General features: G+C 45.1%; 1 protein-coding gene across 1 annotated transcript in view; it reads left to right on the forward strand.

Annotated features, from left to right (window-relative positions):
- Positions 1-24,746, forward strand: part of LOC126199573 (acetylcholinesterase-like) — a 108,081-nt gene that overhangs the window by 36,973 nt on the left and 46,362 nt on the right. The window contains exon 4 of the mRNA XM_049936496.1: positions 14,502-14,687. Coding sequence (XP_049792453.1) covers positions 14,502-14,687 — 186 coding nt within the window. The remainder of the gene's footprint in view (positions 1-14,501; positions 14,688-24,746) is intronic.

The following is a 24,746-nucleotide window of genomic DNA, read 5'->3' on the forward strand; positions in this document are numbered from 1 at the left end:
ACAGGAAATGTTCCATGTCGCTTTCTGGTACGTGTATTAATTTCTCTTTGATATGAATGGGTAAATGTGATTTTAGGAGTCTTATTATGTCTCTTGGTGAGATAGGCTCGTCCCAGTAGCGCGTTTTGTTTATATACTTCTCGAAATACCGTCTCAGATTCCCAAGACGGGGTGAGTACGGTTCGGGATTGTATACTTCTTTTCTTAGCCGCTCTTGTATACAAGGCGACCAGTATTTCGACAAAAACGCCATTTCGAACTGTTCATACGTCATGCAGCTGTCCGCTACTTCGGTAGCCCACAACGCTGCATCACCCTGAATGTATGACATTACGTATTGAATTTTCTGTGCTTCGTTCCACACACTAGGCAAGATATTTTTAAAGCTTTTTATGAATACTACTGGGTGTACTGACTTCCGTTCAGTAGTAAACGTTTGAAACTGCCTATTTTTTATCAAACTTTCTTCAACCAATATTTTTGGACTATACTGGTTTGCTCCTGGGACATAGGCTGTGTGCTCCGAACAGAAGCTACAGCTCTTCGCATTATCGCCTAAAGATTCACCATTGTTGCGTCGCGTATAAGTTTGTGCGTTGCCAAAAACATTGGCTGTTGGCGACATAGTTTCATGTTCAAGATGTTTGCTGCTCTGGGCTAAACCCTTTTCCAAGTCGGATATCCGTTTGTTAATATTCACTTGCCACTGCGGAATATCCTCACTGAGTATTTGTTTGATGGCTTGCACGTCGTTCTGTACCTGACTATTTGCTGCGGTACTGAACGATTCGGAATCTCTATCTGCCATGGCTGCTTGTACCTTAGAATTAATATTTTTGTCGATCTCACTCTCCTTCGCTTCTAGCCATGAGTTGAATTCGGTTTCAATTTTAGTCGCTTGTTCGTTCCACTTCTGCTCTACAAGCTGTTTGGAATCTATCTCTAGCTTTTCTAATCGGTTGGCTAAGACACCTATCTCGTCTACAATGTTAGTGTTTGCTATTTGCAGGTTGTTTACCTGTACAGTCAACTCCTGCACGGCCTTAGGTATCACCTCATAATTCTGTTTCATACAGGCAATCTCTTTTTTCATAATTTCTAACGATTGCACAAGTTGCTGGTCCCGCTCAGCTAGCTGTCGATCTCGCTCAGCTAGCTGGCGATCTCGCTCAGCTTGCTGTGCGAGAAAGATCTCAATTTTTTCGTCCTTTTCAGCTTGTTGTTGCGCAAATTTTGACTGGTAATCCAGCACGCGCTCTAATATCGCCTGAAGTGAATACCCACCAGGCAAATTACCAGTCTCTGGTTCCTGCTGTTCTGGGGTTGGCGCAATTTCTTTATCTACATCTCCTTGAGCACTGGTGGGCGGTGGCATCACTTCCTGTGCCCCTGCCCCCACATTTTCGCATGGTATATCCTCAAAGAGAGTACTTGTACTGCTTAATGCACCCGTTTCTACATTTCCTGCACTAACTAATGGCTGTTCCTCAGTATCCATATTGCTCGGACGTTGACTACGCAATTTAACCATATTCATAAATTACCTACTCGAACACAAGATCTGAGAGTTTTTCCACTTGCATACAAAATATGTTATCTACAATACACTGCACACTAAAAATTACTATCTACACTCAACTTTGCCCTATTATAAACATTAACGTCAAACTACGCACACCACTAGCGATATGAGATCACTACACTGGAGTTAAGCTTCTACAAACAGGACAACCACACTGTAGTCTTACCTTTAGTTTATCTGATTTCGGGGTTCGGCTGCCCCCGGATTATGTAGTCGTTACAGTTTCTCAGTACTATCAGGATCGTTTCCTCTGACTCGCTTGCAGTGGTGCGTTTTTTCATGAAAGAATTTTTGTACATTCATTAATACAAGGCATTAATCATGATACACATACATACATTTATCACTAAATACATACATATATATAACAATAGACACTGAAAGAAAATACATAAAACATTCTTATTTTCGTGGCCACTGCAAATTCGGGCCCCGCGTTTTTGGGCGACAGTTTCACTTCTCGTCTCTTTTATTATTTGTTTAGTTTTATTCGCCTAACAACTCATATATTAAATGAAATATGTTACTACGAAAAGAGACCCGAAATACCTTTTAGTGATGTTGTGCTATGCCTTTCTTTAGATCATTAATTTTCAACAAAACAAAATGTATTATGTTCCAATTGTTCTGTATCTGGCTTTCTATTAAGCAGTTATAGTATGCAATGATTGTTCAACATCATAATTCTGCAGTGGATTTTTGTTAATAGTAAAACAACAATAAGTACCACGGCTAACACGAGAACATGAGACTATTATCGGAGAAAAATGATGTTTTTACTATAAGGTTGCCAGACCAGAACTACGCACAGCAAGATTTCTTTCATGTGATGAAAATAAATTATCTTTTTTCACTATTAGTACTATATTATCAGCAGCCCGCGTCAACCTGTAAAACACATCATAAAATCTGCTGCTCTGCTCTGCGACTTCGAAAGCTGAAAGAAATAATTTTTTACTTCACTATTACCTGACCGCTTCTTTGCGGTATGATAGATTTCATTTACCGCAATTTAAATGAACCGCGGCAGCGGCTGGCTCGTTCGTAGCGCCGCTCTGCACCACGAATAATATTTAAATAACTGAAAATGTCTTAAAGGGATGGGATAAAATACCAGGCAAGCTTGACAGAAATTATAATGCAAGGTTTCACTAAATAACTCTATTCAAAACATTTAAATATCTTAATTATTACACACCTTTTTAACATCTCGCTTAATGGCGTCCCTCTTACAAACTTGACAAAAGAATGCTACGCTAGCATACAATATCACGTCACAGGCTATCCTTCTCTCGTAACTCCAAGAAGAAGACAGAGAAATTAATGTTCGTTCTGTATTATTTATACTAGTCACATATTCTCATCTTTGTTTGATATTTATCGTCTGTGGCGGTTTCAGTACCCGCCGACACAGATATTATCTAAAATAAATAATAAAAAAAGTACATAATTTTATACAATAACAAAACATGATACACAATGTTTTTCTCTTTATCACATAATATGTCTTTTGCTAAGAGACGTTACATATTGTAGTTTCCGCGCAGTCGTTTTCAGACTTCCCGGAGGTAGTTACGAATAATCCTGTACCTATGGAGTACATGAAATTATTGCATTTACTGATCAAAAGCTTAGGCAGATCTCAATACCAGCATCCAGTACCTTTGGAGTACATGAAATTATTGCATTTACTGATCAAAAGCTTAGGCAGATCTCAATACCAGCATCCAATACTCCATATTCGTATGAAAGTCGTGGTATCGCGACTAACGGGAGCAGCAATATCAAAAAGCGGTAAAGCACATTGTCGACGGGCCACGAACTTTCTGCTGTCGAGTTCCAACACGCTGCTGGATGTTTCTCTTCCTTAGACGAGACGTAACACGATCTTCTCACATACAACCAAGATTCACACGCGAGATCTGAATTAACTCATTTCGTAATGTTTCCTCATACACTCCTAACTGCTATGCGCTGTTGTGCCGAAACGTTAATCATTTGCATATGCAAGTACATGGCGTATTTTGTACCACTTTGGCATTTGCTGCACGTTTCCTTCATGGGTATGCAATTTTAATACACAACAGTGTACATTGTACACATTTATTTCTATGGGTCTGCGGTGATCAGTTTCACACCATCTGCGTTACACTTTGGATTTATTAATGATTTTTTGGGGCAGGCTGGCATACGTTAAACATGCACATAACCTTTTATACGGTTGAGATATTAAAAAATAAGTTTAAAGTAGAATAAAAATGAGTGTGTGTGGTACTTTACTGCAAAATAGAGAGGGTGATGTTGTAGTCGGTGTTAAGGCGATGACGATTGTCATGGAAAAATCCGGCACGTCCTTTGAAGTGATTTCCCAACAGACGATGAGTGCATTGTTGGGAGGATAGAGAAATGACAGGAGTAGAACAGTGCAGATAAATAGCAGTAGGAGGTAACACTGGGCTGGGAACAGAGACCTATAAACAACTGTAGCCAGAGCAAGAAGGAGCGAGTGTGTGTCAGGATGCTCCGAAAGGTGTTGGAGCCTTGCTCTAAGGAGACTTTATGGGGATTAGAGCAGATTTTCGGATCAGTAAGATGGAGCCTGTTGAAGTTGCCCAGCAATAAAATGTGGTGTAGAGGACCCACCCTGATAGCCGAGCGCTATGACGCTGCCTCCGGGATTCTGGGAGACGAGCCAGACCTGCATCAAATCATCTCGCGTATTAACAATGAAGGCTGGCGAGCCGACCAGCCTAGATGTAGTTTTTAGGCGGTTTTCCAGATCCTGCTAGGTAAATGCCGCGCTGTTACCAAGTCCCACCTCAGATACACCCTATGCAAACATTTAGCAAAACGTTCTCACATTTGAACGTAAAACTTACTCTACACGCAGACAGATGGGGTAGACGCATTCCGTCCTGATGTTAGTGTTGGCCTTAGGAACGGCGTCATAGCTAAAACCCATATAACAGTGCCGATCCCGTGGGGATACAACCATCTATAACGCCGATTCCCGCAACTTCTACCCCTCTGTGGGTGTGCCCCTGGGCTCTGTCTTCTCCCCTCTCCTCTACCTCCTGTATACGTCAGATATGCCCCCCCCCTCCAGTACACCTCCTGCAGTATGCCGATGACACTGCCTCCCTTGCCCTCGCTCCTACCCTTCAACAGTCCCAACGCCTTCTCCAGAATCACCTTGACCTTTTTGCCGCATGGTGTAAACAGTGGCTCCTGAAAATCAATCCTTCCAAGACCTACGCAATCATCGTAGTTTGTACCACTCACTCCTTCTGGCTCCTTGATTTCTCCCTTACCATCTGCGCCGGCCAAAGTGGCCGAGCGGTTCTAGGCGCTGCAGTCTGGAACCGCGCGACCGCTACGGTCGCAGGTTCGAATCCTGCCTCGGGCATGGATGTGTGTGATGTCCTTAGGTTAGTTAGGTTTAAGTAGTTCTAAGTTCTAGGGGACTGATGACCTCCGAAGTTAAGTCCCATAGTGCTCAGAGCCATTTGAACCTTACCATCTGCCCCTGTCCTGTCCGCCTCTCCCCCACCCTCACCATTGACCGTCACCTCACCTGGATCCCTCATCTCTGCTCTATCCAATCCAAAGCCCACAACCACCTCTGACTCCTTAAACTCCTCTCTGACCAGACATGGGGGTTGAATCCCTCTACCATCCTCCAAATCCTTAATCCGTCCTATCCTCTGTTAAGCCAGTCCCACCTGGATATCCGCTGCCCCCCCCCCCCCAAATTCTGTAAGTCTCTCCAGATCCTCAATCACCATGCACTCTGCCTCGCCTTCCATATTCGCCTCCTGTCACCCATGTGGATCCTCTATGATGTGATACCTTTCCCCCATCTGCTCCTTTTCTACACCTCCCGCAGCCTTGATCCCCCTCATCCCATGGTTGCTCCTCTCCTCTCCCACCACTGCCCACTGCTGCGCCTTCCCTGTTGTGTCCCCCCTATCCTCCACCTTTACGCCATTCATCTCCTTTCCCAAGGAGGCTTCCACCAGCTCCCCCTCCCAGATGATGCCCTCTCTCCCTCCATCTGTCCCTCCTATCAACTCTGATCCTCACCTCCCCCTCCCTCCCTCTGTCCTTTTCCCAGACTCCCTCTCCCTTCCCTCCTTCCATCCTGTTCTTCCTCACCTATCCTTTCTTTGACTCCCTTCTCTCCCCCAAGTCCTTTTGCTTTCCCCTCCATTGCCTTCCCCACTCCTTCTCACATCCACTCTAGCTCCCCTTTTTCTATGTCCTCTTCCTCCATCGGCTCCCCCCCTTTTTTCTTTTCCAGTCCTGCCCCTTTTTCCCCCTCATCGGTCGGGTTCCCCCCCCTCCCCCCCGCCCCTGCCGCTGTGTCGCCTACAGTGCTGTTTTCAGTGAATGTTCAGTGTTGTGCGACCCCTGTCAGTGTTGGGAACAGCCACCATACTGTCGTCGTTGTGTTTTTTATCTTGTGCGAGTAGACACCAGACTGTCGCCATGTTTTTTTAATTCTGCCTGTCTACTTACTGTGTGTCTTCATGTTTTTTATATTTCAAATTCGGTGACTTGTCCCCTATTTTAGTGTTATTAGCGAATTCGCCGTTTTATCGCCTTTTTAATATTGTTTGTTATCTTACCATTGTTTGTTTAACTCTTCTTTCGGCTGTAGAGCAGCGTACTAAGCTGCTGTCAGCCCGCCCCTCCCCCTTTGGGGAGGGGGGGGGATCGGAAATCAATAAAGGAAAAAAAGTGGAGATACAGGGAAGGGCGAAGAAGAAGAAGAAGAAGAAGAAGAGAGGCTATGGTGTGGAGGTCGATTGCTGCTCCATCTCCCTGCACTTTCTGTCTCTCACACTTGCTGATTAAGCGTTTCTGTCCACATGGTATTCGTCGGACGCCATCTACTGGTGAATGTTTGAACTCGTTGCTCCAGTATGTCGATATCTGTGCCGCAGCTGCTGTCATCTTCCGGATTAAGAGATGGTGGCCTTTGTCTCTGTTAACGCTGAGCTAGTTCAAGAGATTGTTACCTTTCTTATATTGCGTGGGTCCTTCACGGTTGTCTCCAAGCGATTGGGTTTCTTGTACCTTTATGGACTACGTTATAGGCTAAGCGTCTCAAATGTGGTATTATACAGGGATGCTGAAAATTAAGTAGACTGTTAAAGAGTGAGATCTGATGTAGAATCAGGGAGAAAATGAATATAAGGAAAAGCGTTCCTAGAATACGGTTCCCACGTCCCACCCGGTCTCCATCTCTCCACCCTCCTTACCCTCTCCCAAGGTGGCTTCCGCCAGCTCCCCCTCCCTGATGATGTCCTCCTCCCCTCCATCTACCCCTCCTATCAACTTTGACCCTGCCCCCCCCCACTTCCGATGTCCTTTCCTTTAGGCACCCTCCCTCCCTTCTCTTTCCTTTTCCCCCATCCCCTCCCTCCACCCCTCTTCCCCTGGGCTTCCCCTCCACCTTCCCCCCTCCCCCTCTCTCCCGTGCCCCTGGCATCTCTGCTCTGCTCTGCTCTCCCCTCTCCCTCTCCCTCTCCCCCTCCCCTTCCTCCTCCTCCTCCTCCCTTGGCAGGTCCCCGGACTCGCACACGCTCAGTGAACATTCGCGCGCCGGAGATCATCGCCATCAGTGTCTCGTGTGTGTGCCTTCGTCTGTTTTAGTGTTCTTCGTCGTCACGCCTCATCTGTTCACGTGTGCCGTCGCCGTCGTCCGTCTTCTGTGCGCCGTGTCAACGAGTGTTAGTGTATTTTCGTCCAGCGTGAACGGCTTCGTGTTTATTGTTTTTGTATCTACATTCTTTGCCCGCCATTTTTTTGTATTGTCTGTGTCACCTATATATCGTATTATTGTACCCCTTAAGGCTGAAGAGCAGCGTATTATGCTGCTGCCAGCCCGCCTTGTATGAGGTGCTTAAAATTACAATAAAAATAAAAAAAAACGAATACGGGACAGGATGATAGGACCTGCGTTAAGAGATCAAAGAATAGCTTTCAAGTTACTTGAAGAAGTCTTAGGGATCAAAAAGTGTATGGGAAGGCAGTGTTACAAAATTTGCAACAAATTATGCAAGACTTCGGTTATAAGTGCTATTCTGAGCTGAGACTGCCGTAGAAGAGGAAGTCGTGGCGGATGATATGAAATCAGTAAAAAGTTTACCCATAATCAAAATGGGATTGCCCTAGCGCCGATATGTTATGCTGCCCTGATCGAACACTGCCTTCGTGTTTTGTTTCACGGGGCTAACAGGCCTCCCAGCTTCCCCAACGTAGGTGGTACAGTGCCCGAAATATAATTCTTCAAGTCTCTGTATGTACATTTTTCCGGAGATGGCTGCTGGACTCGGCTGTGCGATACAGGATATCAAATGAAACACCTTCCAGCCTTTTATTTGGCTACCAGTTTCGGTGATGTACAACACCATCTTCAGGCCCCTGACCGACGTGCAGGAAGATTTCGTCTCGTTTCTGGCCCCTGTTTTGACCAGAACCGAGGAGAAATCCTCCAACACATCGGTCAGAGGCCTGAAGATGACGTTGTAAATCGCCGAAACTGGTAGCCAAATAAAATAAGCTTGGAAAGTAGACGGATGAAAGGTGTTTGATTTGAAATCCTATAATTCGTAAATGCTAGACCCTGCGGCCTTTACGGAAAATTGATTTGATTCTTCCCCAGGGAGGGATTGTTGCCTATTCGTCGACGCCTTTCACCCACTGCACTGGTGAAACAAAACGTTAGGACCATCCGCTCAATGAGATGCTAGTCTACCACTGAGCTCGCATTTTATTTATCATAACTTCGATAAGTCCTTGGCGGATTTCCGGAGGTATGTGGCACTAAATGTCTATGCACAGGTCACGCAGTTTCCATAAATTACGGACTGGTGGTTTGTGGACGCAGCGCTGCCGATTGATAAGAGTTCCTTATGCGTTGCAGCAGTGTGCGCTGAACGATGTGCTCCGAGACACTTCTCCATGCACCAGCATTGTAGCCTGTCATCCAATCTGCCATATATCGCCATTTATCCCGCTTTACAGAGCGGAAAACCCTCTGACCTCCACGTTCTGAGACGGGGCATGAACGTCTAACATCTTGTCGCCTAGTAGTGGGTTCACCGTCCTTCAAGCACTTTCCATAGATGCTCACAACTGTAGCACCCAAACAGCGGAATAGCTTCCCAGTTTTCGACATGTTCGTTGACAGGTTCAAATGGTTCAAATGGCTCTGAGCACTATGGGACTCAACTGCTGTGGTCATAAGTCCCCTAGAACTTAGAACTACTTAAACCTAACTAACCTAAGGACAGCACACAACACCCAGCCATCACGAGGCAGAAAAAATCCCTGATCCCGCCGGGAATCGAACCCGGGAACCCGGGCGTGGGAAGCGAGAACGCTACCGCACGACCACGAGATGCGGGCTCGTTGACAGGAGTCGGGCCATAACTATCTGTCAAAATTGCTAACGTCATTGGATTTCTGACTCGTATCGTCAATGGCATGGTTTCCCATTCATCTCTGCTACGCTTATACATTTTGCTTACCGCGTTACATGCCTTCAACGCGACTTTGTCTCGTAATGCGCAGTAGCCACAATTTTTTGACTCAGCTGTGTATAAAGTTGAAAGCGTTTGCTAGGTTCTAACATTAAGGGGAGGTTTACTATCTCTTGGTTAAAAAAATCGATTTTTTAAATTGAATTGTTGCATCCATAAAAGTGCTTAGAATCCACCCCTGAAACGGGTTTTCCGAATACGGAACGGAAATATTTGTTATTTGTCGTTGTACAAAAAAATGCACCTGCCTGAAGTAGGCATTTTTCACGCACCAGTTTTTTTTCTTTCGGGGGCGAGTTATTGTATCGGTGCTTGGGAGAAAACACACAAAATTCTAATGAAAGTTTGAACGTGTGTGTTTGAAAGTTAGACCCCCCAGTATTTGCATTCTGGAGTGAAGACTGTGGAGATTGCGACTTTCCTGTCAGTGAGCAGCTTCAACGAAGGTTATTCAGCAATTCTGAAGATCATGACAACGATCGACGACACCCTGGGACTCTATTCGACGCAGTTCGCCAAGCATTCGGACGACCACCGTATTCAAACGGCCGAAAACCGCTTGTCACCGGCCGTACGAGCGGCTCCGGAACAGCGCAGGATGGCCCAGATCGAGCAGAACGCCCTCTATGAGGAAGAGGAAGGACTAGTTTAAGGACCCGGAATAGCAGATTCAACGTACGTTGCATTTATATGTAGTCAAAACTTCAAAGGCATTTTTCTCGAAATGATGTTTTTTTATCGCGCGTTATGGTAACTTCAAATCTACTGAACTGATTGGCATGATTCTTTGTTTCCGGCGTAGCTAACTAAATTGTCTAGGAGTTGTACCACTTTTATTCCGATCCATCAACTATAAATATTTTTACTTGGCCGACCAAGTCGAAAAATCGATGGCAAAACCATATTTTTTTTAAATGGCCTCCATTTTGTTTCCTATGGTCCAAATAACTTAAGCGAGGTACAACGCCTAAGGAATCTCATATACTTCGCTAACGTCAACTCAGTTTTGATTCCAGACGAGCCGGCTTACCTGTGACGTACCGCGCGTGGAGGTCTACATCGAAATTTTGATTCGTTCCGACGGCATTTCAGCCTTTGCTCTTCGACATTTTCGGTCGAAAAATTCCAGTTTGCCGAGGAAATATCAATAAACATTTTGACCAAATTTGACATTGATATCTACAACACAACTCGAGAAAAAAAACCCTCAAAGAACATGCTTTTTTCGGGCCAAATATAGTAAAACTCCCATTAACCTAAGAGTACACAGCATATTATGTCTCTGATTCTAATGTCCTGGAAACATAACCCGTTATATGAAATTTGACCCATAAATGAGCAATAATGCAATGTGAATGCTATTAGTGAAACACGCGGAACTGAACCACCCAACACAACGAAATAATAGAGGGGCATTTAACGCAAGTCAAATCAATATATTCTGCATCCTAAATCTTCGACTGTTCTACTACAACCTGCCAGAGTTAATCTATCACTTCCTGTAGAAGTCATACGTGCCATGCAAATGTAAATACACACAGTATTATATAATACCTAACGAATGGAAAATGACTCATTTTAAAGCAAAGTCTCGAAGAATTCTTCGCTGCAGCACGTGTCTTGAAGACCATTAGAACTCGTCTATGCTGAAGATAGTTTAGGAACTATTTCAAATACGTTGTACGTAAGTTTGGTGCTTTCATCTACAAAACCTGAATGAGCACATGCACGGACGAGCATCAAAGATCGGAGGAGTAAAAAGGACTTCGTGAAGAAAAGGATTCCGAGACATCCGAATTTAAATTGAGATATTATTGAGAAAATAGACACAGACGCTCATGAATAATACATACGAATGTTTTCCAACGGGACACGTGGTGATACAGAGATACGCACTTACGAAAAAGAGAAAAATAGACCCATATTCATAACAACACCCGTGATATTATTTAACGACTGGGAATGTAGTGTGACAAGCAGCTGATATGCTCGGATGACTCAACGAAAAGTTCATATTGATCCATACGTATTCTGACAAAGACGCAAATCGAACGAAGAAATAATCTTGCTCAGGTAGATCCCAACTGCAAAGCAGGTCACATGAATAAATATTAAAAAGCACGAACATATAATTACGTCAGTACAGTGCAAGCAGGAGGCAACTGTCTCACCAGTAATCCTGGACGATATAGCTTAAAAATGACCGTTTAAGTACCACAGTACAGATGTCTATACTTCACAAGTTGGCAACAGGTAGAAGATGTTCACAGCCGCAGGCGAAAAAGAATGTTGCTTACACTGGGGTACTCAAGTCTTGGCACCAAGCAATATGACTGGCTGGCGCGACCCAACGTCAAAGTGCCTTACACCACCCAACTGAAGACTAAACTATTTTTAGTAAACAGGATTTTGACTATAGCATTTTTGAGTCACGAAAGTGCATAGCCACTCGCATAAATGATAGTGGTTTGTATTGCTTTCAAGGTAATTGAGCTAGTGGGAATTATTCGTCTTTTTCATCTGTCTTTTTTCTTACTGGATTTTGTAGCTACTCTATCTGTCGCATCGTCTGGGCTTGAATATGCCACCCATCCTAGAAGGATTTTAATGAATAATCATCGTGTGGTGTTGCAGTTCTTCTTGTTATGTCCGTGCTTACTAAGAAAATCCCGCCTTATGCAAGACACCAACAAAACAAAACAGAGAAATGTGTCTTGCATAAGGTGGAATTACTCGTTCCGATTTTAATGAAATTTACCCCGGTAGGAGAAGCTTACGTAAGTGTATCACTTATTGTCTTGTCGGAGCTTAAACAACCGAGGGCGGTAGCACGGTGGTACGACATTATCCCCGTACTTGGGAGGTCTGAGCTTCAAATACTCGTCCGCCATACAAATTTAGATTTCTTGTATTTCCCTTACATCATTTAAGGTTCGCTGAAAGAAGAAGCTTGTGCTCCATGTCTAATGATGTAGTCTTTGATGGCACATTAAATCTCAATGTTCCTTTTTTCTCCACTTCAAAACTTGGGTGAACGTCCACGGTTTGGCCCACTCCCGTAGAAATTCGTTTCCTGTAAGTGGCTTTTGGACGGTCATCAGACTGTAGTCCTTAGAGCCATGAGTTGCCTATGATGTGCTAGAAGCTACAACGAACATCAGTATCTCTAACTCCATCGGTAATTACGTAAATGATTTGGCGGACAGTCTGGGCAGCAGTATGCGGTTGTTTGCTGATGATGCTGAGGTGTACAGTAAGGAGTCGCAGTTTGGTGACTGTATGAAGATACAAGACGACTTACACAAAATTTCTGGTTGGTATGATGAATGGCAGCTAGCCCTAAAAGTGGAAAAATGTTAATGAATGCGAATGTGTAGGAAGATCAAATCTGTAATATTCGGATACAGTATTACTAGTGTCCTGCTTCAAACAGTCAAATGGTTTAACTATCAGGGCGTAACGTTGCAAAGAGATATGAGGTGGAACGAGCATGTGATAACTGTGGCAGGGATGGCAAATGGTTGATCTCGGTTTACTGGGAGAATTTTAGGAAAGTGTGCTTCATCTGTAAAGGAGACCACATATAGGTCGCTGGTACTGCTCGAGTGTTTGGAATCTGAAGTAGGTGGGACTGAAGAAAGTTATTGAGGCAATTCAGAGGCAGGCTGCTAGGTTTGTTGGCGGTAGCTTCGACCAACAGCAAGTATTATGGAGATTCTTCGGGAACTCAAATGGGAATCCCTGGAGGGAACGCGACGTTCTTTTCCACTATTGAAAAAATTTAGAGAACCGGCATTTGAAGCTGACTGCCGAGCGATTCTGCTCACGCCAACATACACTACTGGCCATTAAAATTGCTACACCAAGAAGAAATGCAGATGATAAACGGGTATTCATTGGACACGTATATTATACTAGAACTGACATGTGATTACCTTTTCACGCAATTTGGGTGCATAGATTCTGAGAAATCAGTACTCAGAACAACCACCTCTGGATGTGATAACGGTATTGATACGCCTGGGCATTGAGTCAAACAGAGTTTGGATGGCGTGTACAGGTACAGCTGCCCATTTAGCTTCAACACGATACCACAGTTCATCAAGAGTAATGACTGGCGTATTGTGACGAGCCAGTTGCTCGGCCACCATTGATCAGACGTTTTCAATAGGTAAGAGATCTGGAGAATGTGCTGTCCAGGGCAGCAGTCGAACATTTTCTGTATCCAGAAAGGCCCGTACGGCACCTGCAACATGCGGTCGTGCATTATCCTGCTGAAATGTAGGATTTCGCAGGGATCGAATGAAGGGTAGAGCCACGGGTCGCAACACATCTGAAATGTAACGTCCACTGTTCAAAGTGCCGTCAATGCGAACAAGATGTGACCGAGACGTGTAACCAATTGCACCACATACCATCAGGCCGGGTGATACGCCAGTATAGCGATGACGAATACACGCTTCCAATGTACATTCACCGCGATGTCGCCAAAAACGGATGCGACCATCATGATGCTGTAAACAGAACCAGGATTCATCCGAAAAAATGACGTTTTGCCATTCGTGAACCCAGGTTCGTCGTTGAGTACACCACCGCAGGCGCTCCTGTCTGTGATGCAGCGTCAAGGGTAACCGCAGCTATGGTCTCCGAGCTCATAGTCCATGCTGCTGCAAACGTCGTACAACTGTTCGTGCAGATGGTTGTTGTCTTGCTAATGTCCCCATCTGTTGACTCAGGGATCGAGACGTGGCTGCACGATCCGTTAGAGCCATGCGGATAAGATGCCTGTCATCTCAACTGCTAGTGATACGAGGCCGTTGGGATCCAGAAAGGCGTTCCGTATTACCCTCCTGTACCCACCGATTCCATATTCTGCTAACAGTCATTGGATCTCGACCAACGCGAGCGGCAATGTCGCGATACGATAAACCGTAATCGCGATAGGCTACAATCCGACCTTTATCAAAGTCGGAAACGTGATGGTACGCATTACTCCTCCTTACACGAGGCATCACAACAACGTTTCACCAGGCAACGCCAGTCAACTGCTGTTTGTGTATGAGAAATCGGTTGGAAAGTTTCCTCATGTCAGCACGTTGTAGGTGTCGCCACCGGCGGCAACCTTGTGCGAATGCTCTGAAAAGCTAATCATTAGTATATCACAGCATCTTCTTCCTGTCGGTTAAATTTCGCGTCTGTAGCACGTCATATCCGTGGTGTAGAAATTTTAATGTCCAGTAGTGTAGATGTAGAATTACAGTCTGTAAACATGGAAGTGCCCGCATCGAGATCACTATCCGTGCTATGGCGGTAGAGATTTGGTACAAGTGTTTACACGTTACACTTAGAACTGATGTCCCTTGACGCAGGTTTCCTGAGCACCGGGGACGAGGCGGCTCCCGGCAACGCAGGCCTGCGGGACCAGATGCTGGCGCTGAGCTGGGTGCAGCGCAACATCGCGGCGTTCGGTGGCGACCCTGCCAGGGTGACGGTCGGCGGCGAGAGCGCGGGCGGCTGCTCCGTGGGAGACCTCATCATCTCGCCAGCAGCAGCAGGTAGTCTGCCGCCCGCTCACCTCACGTTCACCACGACCCATCTGAGAGTATTCGGACAATTATTCATTTACATCCTTTTTCCCTTTTATTTAGGCAGACGATAATCACATCTCTTAGTCATACCACAGCTGATTTCTACTATAAGATCAACTTCAGATCTACCACTGCTGGCCATTAGAAACACACCGAAGGAGAGCAGATAACGGGATATTAAAGGTTTCCAGAAATGACTGCCAATTGTACTAACCGTGCGCGCACCAAATGAAGTACATCTGGCAGTAACAATGGCTCTAACATGGATGGATATCACGCCGAATTGTGTTGATAGACAGATACATGTTCCAAGCAGCTTAACCTCAAACATAGTGTTCAGTGTGCCAGTATATTGGCAACCTGTGACCAGGTGTCAGGTTCAGTATGTCACAAATATAAAGCCTTTTGTCGAAATTAACGGCTATATGAACCAGAGGTGACTGTGTGGCGTGTCCAATATTATCCGACACCACCACGCCACACGTTAGGTCCGCATCTTGGTGACGAATGGAATCGGTATCGTTCATTCTCTTCGGAACCTCGACACACGAGTATGTCCAACGAATTAGCGTACACACAAGTAACACTCGACTGAAAAGACGACGTGGACCTGTTCTTGTGTCCCGTGCGTCATTGCTGAAGACACTAACGTCGGCGAGATTCTCTCTGCTGCCGCGTCAAAGGAAACCGCAACAATGCTCGTCGAGACGACAGTCCGTGGTGCTCCATATGCCGGCACACTGTCGTTGACTTGCAGACCGTACACTGCGGTCTCGTGCGTCAACGTGGTGTCCCCAACTACAAATACTTTAGCCATGACATTCTAGACTGTCGAAGGAAGCCGCAACATTGAGGGAGGCATTGCTCGAAAGTAGCACAGTGGAAAATTGGCTAGTGGAAAGTGCCACAGTATATGCAGCACCTGCACGAGAGTCGGAAACGCCACGGTGGGAAAGTCAACGGAGCCGCACAATTCGTGAGCATACTTTCGTTGCTGCAAACCTGCCCGTAGAAGCAACACCACTGGTCAGAATGACGTCAAATTGCAGCGGAATATTATCGGAGAAGGGGGAAAGTGTATGGCAAAAGAAAAAGAAATAGCTACAAATAGATGGCGTAGTAAGGTCATAATTTAATAATGATCGACCAAAAATCACAAATGAATCATACAACAATGCCTGAGGTGTACGTTTGACGATAAACAAACTGTACTGCTCAGTGTGCATCGGTGTACAGGTGTGATACTGTTAGTTACGTAAGCCCATCCACCATGACAAGGTCATATCACATAGGATGGGAAAAACCGGTTTCTAACTGTCCTGAGGGCACAAATCGCGTAAAAAGCATCACTCATACCAGTTTTTAATTCTCCTGAGAGCAAAAACTGTCTCCAGGCCAAAACCCACATGAAAAGCATCAATCAAAGTCAAATAGGGGTATTAATGCTGGCGCAAAACATGTTCATTTTGCTGTCCACCGTTTTCTGCAACAAGCTGACATCGAGAAACAGCATGTTCCACAACTGCTCGAAGTGTTCCCGGGGTCACGTTCAGAATGTGCTGCGCAGTGTGTGCCTTCAGTGCAGTGGGATCACTGAACGCAACATCTTTCAGGTAGACCCACGGCCAGAAGCCACACGGATTAAGATCAGGTGATCGGGACGGCCAGGCTGTAGGGAAATGGCGGATGATAATTCTAGCAAATCCGAAATGACGCTTCAGCAGCTGCTTAACTGGATTTGAATGTGCGGGGGTGCGCCATCAGGCATAAAAATGATCCCATCCACACATGACGTGGTTGCGCAAAAGACACTCATAGCGCTTACCAGTGACGGTACAGCTAACAGGACCGGAAGCACCTGTCTCTTAGAAAAAATATGGCCCTATGATAAATGATGCCGTGAACCCCTTTATAGTATGAAGTGGTACTGATTGATTTGCATGTGTGTTTTCCGTTGCCCATATTCGACACTTCTGTGTATTGACAAATCCTGTCAGATGGAAGTGGGCTTTGTCTGTCCAAACAATCTGCGACGGCTAATCATTGTCCACCTCCATGCGAGCAAAAAATTCTGAAGCAAAGGTATCTCTCGCTGGCAGGTCAACAGGAAGTAACTTGTGCACATGGGAAATTTTGAATGGATAGCAAAGAAGGATGTTTCGTAGGATTTTACGCATCGTGCTCACGAGTATGTCCAATGTTCGGGCAATTCTCCGTGCACTACACGTTTTCACGCCACCACTCGCCTCCTCCTGCATTGCTGTGGCCACTGCTTCCACTGACGTCGAATCAATTCTTTGCCTCACTCTACCAGGTTGCACACCAAAAGAAGCCGACTTTTCGAATTTACGAATCATTTTCTCCAGACCCACGGCAGTCATCGGACCAACGCATTTTTTCAAACCCTTTAGTGTCCGGAACTTCTGCTCAGCGACGTGTGCACAGTAATACAGCTTTACAAGCAAAACGCGATCCTGCATTGAGACAGTCATGTCGAACTTCGCAGACGCAAAAGGAGGACTAATCGTGTACCCGGCGTGTGTATACCAACTTCAATGGGTCGTACGCATGACAGGTGTTTTTATTTACGTATTCTGACACATACAGCGCCATCTATTGATCAATTTTCACACAATTTTTTTCTTCTGCCATACGTTTTCCTAGTTCTCCGATTATATTCCGTTGCAATTTGACGTCATTCTGACTAGTGGTGTTATTTCTACAGCGTTTTGAAAGTTTGACTTTAATTATAATCACCCCGTATTTTGATTCATGGTGCTTGACATCGCTGTAAGATCCAAAATGGCCGAGGGAGCAATACACCTGTCCTCTCGCCGCAGTTGAATTCCTGAAACGCGGTGTATATAATCCTCCAGAATCTATAGATTCGATATTCGAAAGACAAATGTGGTATCCATCCAGTGCGAGCAGCAATACCGCGGAACGATAAACGGTCTCGGTAGGCCACAATTGTACCACTACTGAATTCCGGTACGTCCATACAGAAGGCATAATACCGTCATCTCACAAACAACCGACATCCAACTGCAGTTTCTGAATAAGAACGTTGCGTAATCTTTCCCTATACAAAGAATGTACATAGCGAAACTTCCTGGCAGTTTAAAACTGTGTGCCGGACCGAGACTCGAACTCGGGACCTTTGCCTTTCGCGGGCAAGTGCTCTACCAACTGAGCTACCCAAGCACGACTCACGCCCAGTCCTCACAGCTTTACTTCTGCCAGTATCTCGCCTCCTACCTGCCAAACTTTACAGAAGCTCTCCTGCGAACCTTGCAGAACTAGCACTGCTGAATGAAAGCATATTGCGGAGACATGGCTTAGCCACAGTCTGGAGGATGTTTCCAGAATGAGATTTTCACTCTGCAGCGGAGCGTGCGCTGATATGAAACTTCCTGGCATATTAAAACTGTGTGCCGGACCGAGACTCGAACTTGGGACCTTTACCTTTCGCGGGCAAGTGTTCTACCAACTGAACTACCCAAGCACGACTCCCGAGTTCGAGTCTCGGTCCGGCACACAGTTTTAATCTGCCAGGAAGTTTCATATCAGCGCACACTCCGCTGCAGAGTGAAAATATCGTTCTGGAATGTACATAGCGTTACTGGTACGTCCTTCGTGCAGTTGCACCGAAATGCTGATCACTTGCATGTTAAGGCATACAGCGGTTAGACAAAAATATGAAAACATCACGAGCAATGGATGCCTGAACATAAATGCAGATGTTGGCCAAGCCTGCAGGCAGCGCTCTTGTGTCTGACCACGATCAGCGCCTGAGGAACACCTTCAATATTTTCCAAGTGTGAGTCGTGGCGAGAACTGTGTCCTGTGTAGATGTGAGTGCATGATGGCGGTGCTTAATGAAGTTCAACGTGGGGAAATTATTAATGCTCGTGTAGTGGGGTGCTTCTGTAATTAAGATACAGAACAGATTCATGTTTCAACAGGCAGTACATCGAAGATTTATACCGCATACAGGGAAAGCGGGAAACCTCATCCGCTAAGTCACGACGCCGATGAAAGTGTGTGTTGAGTGATTGGGACGGACGGTAATTGAAGAGCGAAATTTGAATTATATTAATACCTTCAGCTGCTAACGGGCGTTGATATATATCAACGGGGACAGGTGAGAATGTGCGCCGCGACCGGGACTCGAACCCTGGATCTCCTGCTTACATGACAGACGCTCTATCCATCTGAGCCACCAAGGGCACAGAGTATAGCGCGACTGCAGGGACTATCTCGCGCACGCCTTCCGCGAGACCCACATTCTCACCTTGTATGTCCACACGCTACATTCGTAGTATCCGACCCCAACACACTCATTACTCGTGGAAGACATTCTTACCAAGTCCCGTAAGAGTTTGGAGGATATGTGTGCATCCGCACAGAAGAAGGTCATGGCTGGTGTTGCCAGAACTAAATACTTATGTGGATATGGTGTCTGTTCTTTCGGACATGTCCGAAAGAACAGACACCATATCCACATAAGTATGTACTTGAAGAGGGTTTAACGAAAGACAAGAGGACGGCTGCTACAAAAGTCGCTGCATTACTAAAGTCGTACGCGCCAACACAGTCAACGCCAAAAGCATCACGATGGAATCTCCATAAGCAGGGAATCGCAGTGGGAGCTGGAATTTCAAAACCACTCACCAGGGATGCAAATGCCCGTAACAGAAAAACATGTTGCAGAAACCACAAAACCTGGTCTATGGAATAACTAAAGAAAGTAATTTGGTCGCGTTAGTCTTGTTTCACACTATCTGACAGAAGCTGCACAAATATTCAGTCAGACCTTGATGAGATTTCGATGTGGTCCAGAGATTGGCAACTTGCTCTAAATTTTCAGAAATGTAAAATTTCGCACTTCATAAAAGGAAAAAACGTAGTATCCTATGACTATAATATCAATCTGTCACTTTTGGAATCGGCCAACTCATACAAATGCTTGGGTGTAACACTTTGTAGGAATATGAAATAGAATGAGCACGTAGGTTCACTCGTGTGTAAAACAGGTGGTAGACTTCGTAGTGGTAGAATACTGGGAAAGTGCAATCAGTCTACAAAAGAGATTGCTTTCAAATCACTCGTGCGTCCGGTTCTAGAATATTGTTTATGTGTGTGGGAGCCGTAGCAAATAGGAGTAACATGGAGTATCGAACGTACACTGAGAATGGCAGCACAAATGGCCACAGGTTTTTTTTAATCCATGGGACTCTGTCACGCGGATACTGAGGAAACTGAACTGGAAGACTCTTGAAGACAGACGTAAACGATCTATTAACGAAGCTTCAAGAAGCGGCTTTAAATGACTACTCCACAATCTCGTACGTATCGCTCACATAGGGATCGTGACGATAAGATTACAATAAATACTGCACACACAAAGGAATTCATACAGTCATCCTTCCCGCGCTCCTTCTACGTAATGGAGCAGGAAGAAACCCTAATAACTGATCCCCGCACGCCACTCTAAGCCTCTGATGCAAACTGCTTGTTGCCAATAGTGATTTAGGCAGCCATATTCTGATATCCCATAGACTGCAAGGTTACTCTGCAAGATCGCGTTACTGCCAACGATTATATATTTTGACTGATCAGTTCTGTCCCATGCTACAGTTTTTATCGCCCAATGGTAATGCTACGTTTCGTGATGACAGGGCCCGTGTCCACACAGCTCGCATTGTGCAGGATTGCTTTGCTGATCACGAAAACGAATTATCACATATCCCTCGGCCACCGCAGTCTGATCTCAACGTTATTGAGCCTTTGCGGTCTACTTTGGAGAGAAGGGTGTGTGATCGCTATCCATCGTCACTACCTGAACTTGCCACTATTTTCCAGGAAGAATGGTTTAAGATTCTGCTTATAATCACATAGGACTTGTCCTTATCCACACCGAGACGACTGGAAGTTCTTTTGAATGCCAACGGTTTTCCTACACCGTATTAGGCACGGTAATGTGCTGTGTTTATTTGTTTCCACGATTTTGTCGAACCCTTTTAATACACTTCATGGCAGTTTGATGTTTATTGCATATCGCCATCTTGGTGTTGCATTTTTAATGAACAGTAATGTATAAACACGGCCGCCGCTCGTGGTCTCACGGTAGTGTTCTCGCTTGCCGAGCACGGGGACCAGGGTTCGATTCCCGGCGGAATCAGGGATTTTCACCTGCCCCGAAATGACTGGGTGTTGTTGCGTCGTCTTCATCATCATCATTCATCCACATTAAGGTCGGAGGAACGCAACGGCAAACCACCTCCATTAGGACCTTGTCTACGCTCTGTCAAGAATCATGGGACTTCATTTCCAATGTATAAACAATGTAAATCAAACTGATTTCGATCAACAAACAAACAGTAACATGGTAACGTGAAAAGACTTAAAATACCGTTGTGCCGGGTGTAGTGGACTGTTAAGGCAGCCAGTCCACAGTGAAGTAGCCGAAAGGGCACGCGTCAACTCACGCCGTCTGGCGTTAAGTCTGGAACAGGATTCGTAATGAATGTGATAAAGAAAAGAACGTAGCTACTAGAACACTTAACTTTTATATTGTCCTTTGGTATACAGCATTCTGGATGATACAAGTGAGACTCTATCTTGAGGTACATGCAACGTTACAAATGGTTAACGGCGCCTTGCTAGGTCGTAGCCATGGACTTAGCTGAAGGCTATTCTAACTGTCTCTCGGCAAATGAGAGAAAGGCTTCGTCAGTGTAGTCGCTAGCAACGTCGTCGTACAACTGGGGCGAGTGCTCGTACGTCTCTCTAGACCTGCCGTGTGGTGGCGCTCGGTCTACGATCACTCAGTGGCGACACGCGGGTCCGACATGTACTAATGGACCGCGGCCGATTTAAGCTACCACCTAGCAAGTGTAGTGTCTGGCGGTGACACCACACCGGGCACAGGCAAAAGTTGCAGAGAGAACGTTTTGTGTTAGCAGAAGAGCCAACACCGTGTTACGAGTGGAGGCTGAAATGCACGCGTTTTAGCTCACGCAGGCTGGCGTGAGGAGGAAAGAACTATACTGACGTGAGGTCTGGAACATGACAAAGAATGAGAATTCACAAAGCGGACGTAATTAGTTTGATACTTAACTGTAATCCATTGATGATGAACGTCGCTCTTAACGGTACATGATTCACAATATTATTTGTTGAGAATACATTCTTGAAGATAGTAATTGTAGTAAATGAATATGGCGCCTTTCTAGGTTGTAGCAAATGACGTAGCTGAAGGCTATGCTAAACTGTCGTCTCTGCAAATGAGAGCGTATGTAGACAGTGAACCATCGCTACCAAAGTCGTCTGTACAACTGGGGCGAGTGCTAGGGAGTCTCTCTAGACTAGACCTGCCGTGTAGCGGCGCTCGGTCTGCAATCACTGATAGTGGCGACACGCGGGTCCGACGTATACTAACGGACCGCGGCCGATTTAAAGGCTACCACCTAGCAAGTGTGGTGTCTGGCGGTGACACCACAGAAAGGCTGGCACATCCTCTTACCTGCTGTGCTGGGCCAGGCACAGCTGCATTAAACAGGCACTACTGGCTACGTGGCGTGTTTCCGGTCTGAAGAAGTCAGCTCAAGTACATAGCCAGGACGGCATCTTAGAGAACTCACCACGAGAGGCAGAAACCGAAAGTTCCAATATTTGTCGTTCCAAAACTTTCCGCGGTTGATGGACGGTTCGCAAAGGATGAGCTATTATTGGAATACAGTCCTCTTCTCATGGGACAGTGTGTTCGTTGGCATTTCGCAGATGCACTACAGTACAGATGGTAGCCGTATTGGACGAACCAGAAGACAACAATGAGAAAGAGAAGGTGGCCGCCCGTGTGGTATGAAGTCAGAAGCTGATCTTGCACCGCCTTCACTCTGTTAGTATCTGCCTGTCGAATATGCTCAGCGCTGGGTCACTTGGAGCTGTTTTCAATAATTGCACTCCACACAGAATAAACCTTTTGCATAGGTGACAGGAGGCCGACTCTTGTTTTCCCTTCTCCAAGTTCCCTACTCCACAGAATTGCGTTAACGACAAACTATTAATGCAATTAGTCTCTACTCACCTTGTCGCTAGTGATACAAACCACACATTACTCTCGTTCTGTGTCGAGACCGCACGCTGGATCTAGCAATGCCAAATGTTGCACCACAACAGGGCCACTTGACATCTGTCCGTTGTCGGACTGTCTAACGTGGCATGTAAAAGAGTTTGTTCGTGGGTATACAAGAGAATAGTACATGATAAACCGTGCACTCTGGCGATAAAAACCATGATTACATCATATTAATTACTTTTCAAATTAAAAGTAAAATAAATATGATCCACAAATCAGCCGTAGTTTCCAATAAAATGAAATAAAATAAATGATCGATAAAATGTATGTACAAAGAGGAATCTTGACGTAGAGTAACATGACATTAAAATGTACTTCTAGAACAGACAATTAGTAAGGAAACAAGTCATCAACATAACGTGTTTAAAAAACTGGTAAAATACGAGAGAAGGGGTGTGATAAACATAAATTAATTTACAAAAACTGCAGTAAGTAAACGGTACTGAGCTATCGTTTTTTCATGTATCCCAAACCCAGTTTTCTCTACAATGAACATTGGAGCGGTATGTTGGCGAAGTTAAGCATCGTGAATTTCCATTGACAATTATTCGATTGAAGCCTTCATTTTCAATTTCCGAAGCACACAAATAAATTGTGCGGAATGGTAAGAAACGAGCTCCGCTTAGCTGTCTGTAGTAAACAAAATCAATAACACTGACGTATCAACTAGAAAAGTTGGAAACAAGCTGTCCTGCTTGCGAACCCAATAGCTTAATCACCTCTTCATCTCGCTCGGTATCCCTGATAGTTATCGACGTCTCAAAATACCTTCCTTAGACCAACTGCGACGTACCAACATTATGACGTTTGTTTTACGAGAACGCTACTCCGATATTTTTGTTTATACAGGGTGTCCTAACTATTTGTCCACCCAAAATATCTCTGGAACAATAACAGCTATTGGAAAACGACTTTCATCGGTATCAGTGCGGGGCTGGGGTCCATGAATGTACATATTTGGAAACATTCTAAAACGAAAGCATATGTGTTTTTTAACACAAACTTATGTTTTTTTAAATGGACCTCCTATATTTTTTCTTCAGCAATCCATAGCATGACAAAGCACATACACAATGGCGTTGATTGCATCGGAATATTCCCATTACATCCCGAGATATTGAGACGCGAAGTTGACGCTTGAAACACCCGACATGCGCTGCTAGCGCACGTCCTGAGGCTCAGGCGTGAACCCCATGCTGCCCGTAATCGCAGCAGGATGGCAGCAGACCGTATTATTCGTTTCGGACCTCTGGGTAAGTATGGAAGTGTGATTACGCATGTCAATCACATCGCGATTACGGGCAGCATGGGGTTCACGCCTGAGCCTCAGGACGTGCGCTAGCAGCGCATGTCGGGTGTTTCAAGCGTCAACTTCGCGTCTTAATATCTCTGTATGTAATGGGAATATTCCGATGCAATCAACGCCATTGTGTATGTGCTTTGTCATGCTATGGGTTGCTGAAGAAAAAATATAGTAGGTCCATATAAAAAACATAAGTTTGTGGTAAAAAACACATATGCTTTCGTTTTAGAATGTTTCCAAATATGTACATTCATGGGCCCCAGCCCTACATTGATACCGGTGAAAGTCGTTTTCCAATAGCTGTTATTGTTCCAGAGATATTTTGGTTGGACAAGATAGCTGGGACACCCTGTATAAGGGACAGTTAAACGAAAATGAGACAGATGCGAGGAAAACGAAGTACAGTAAACTGTTTATTATTTCATGATATTTCGATTTATCTCGAAAAGGTAATTCTTTTGATTGTTGTAGATTTTATCAAGGTTTTATTTGGCCAAGATGACAACACAGAAAACAGTGATTACCAGTTTTAAACGGCATAAACGTTCATCTTCAGATCATCATACAAACATGCGGTATC

This window comes from Schistocerca nitens, chromosome 8 (genome assembly GCF_023898315.1).
Source record: "Schistocerca nitens isolate TAMUIC-IGC-003100 chromosome 8, iqSchNite1.1, whole genome shotgun sequence".
In the NCBI taxonomy this organism is placed as follows: Eukaryota; Metazoa; Arthropoda; class Insecta; order Orthoptera; family Acrididae; genus Schistocerca; species Schistocerca nitens.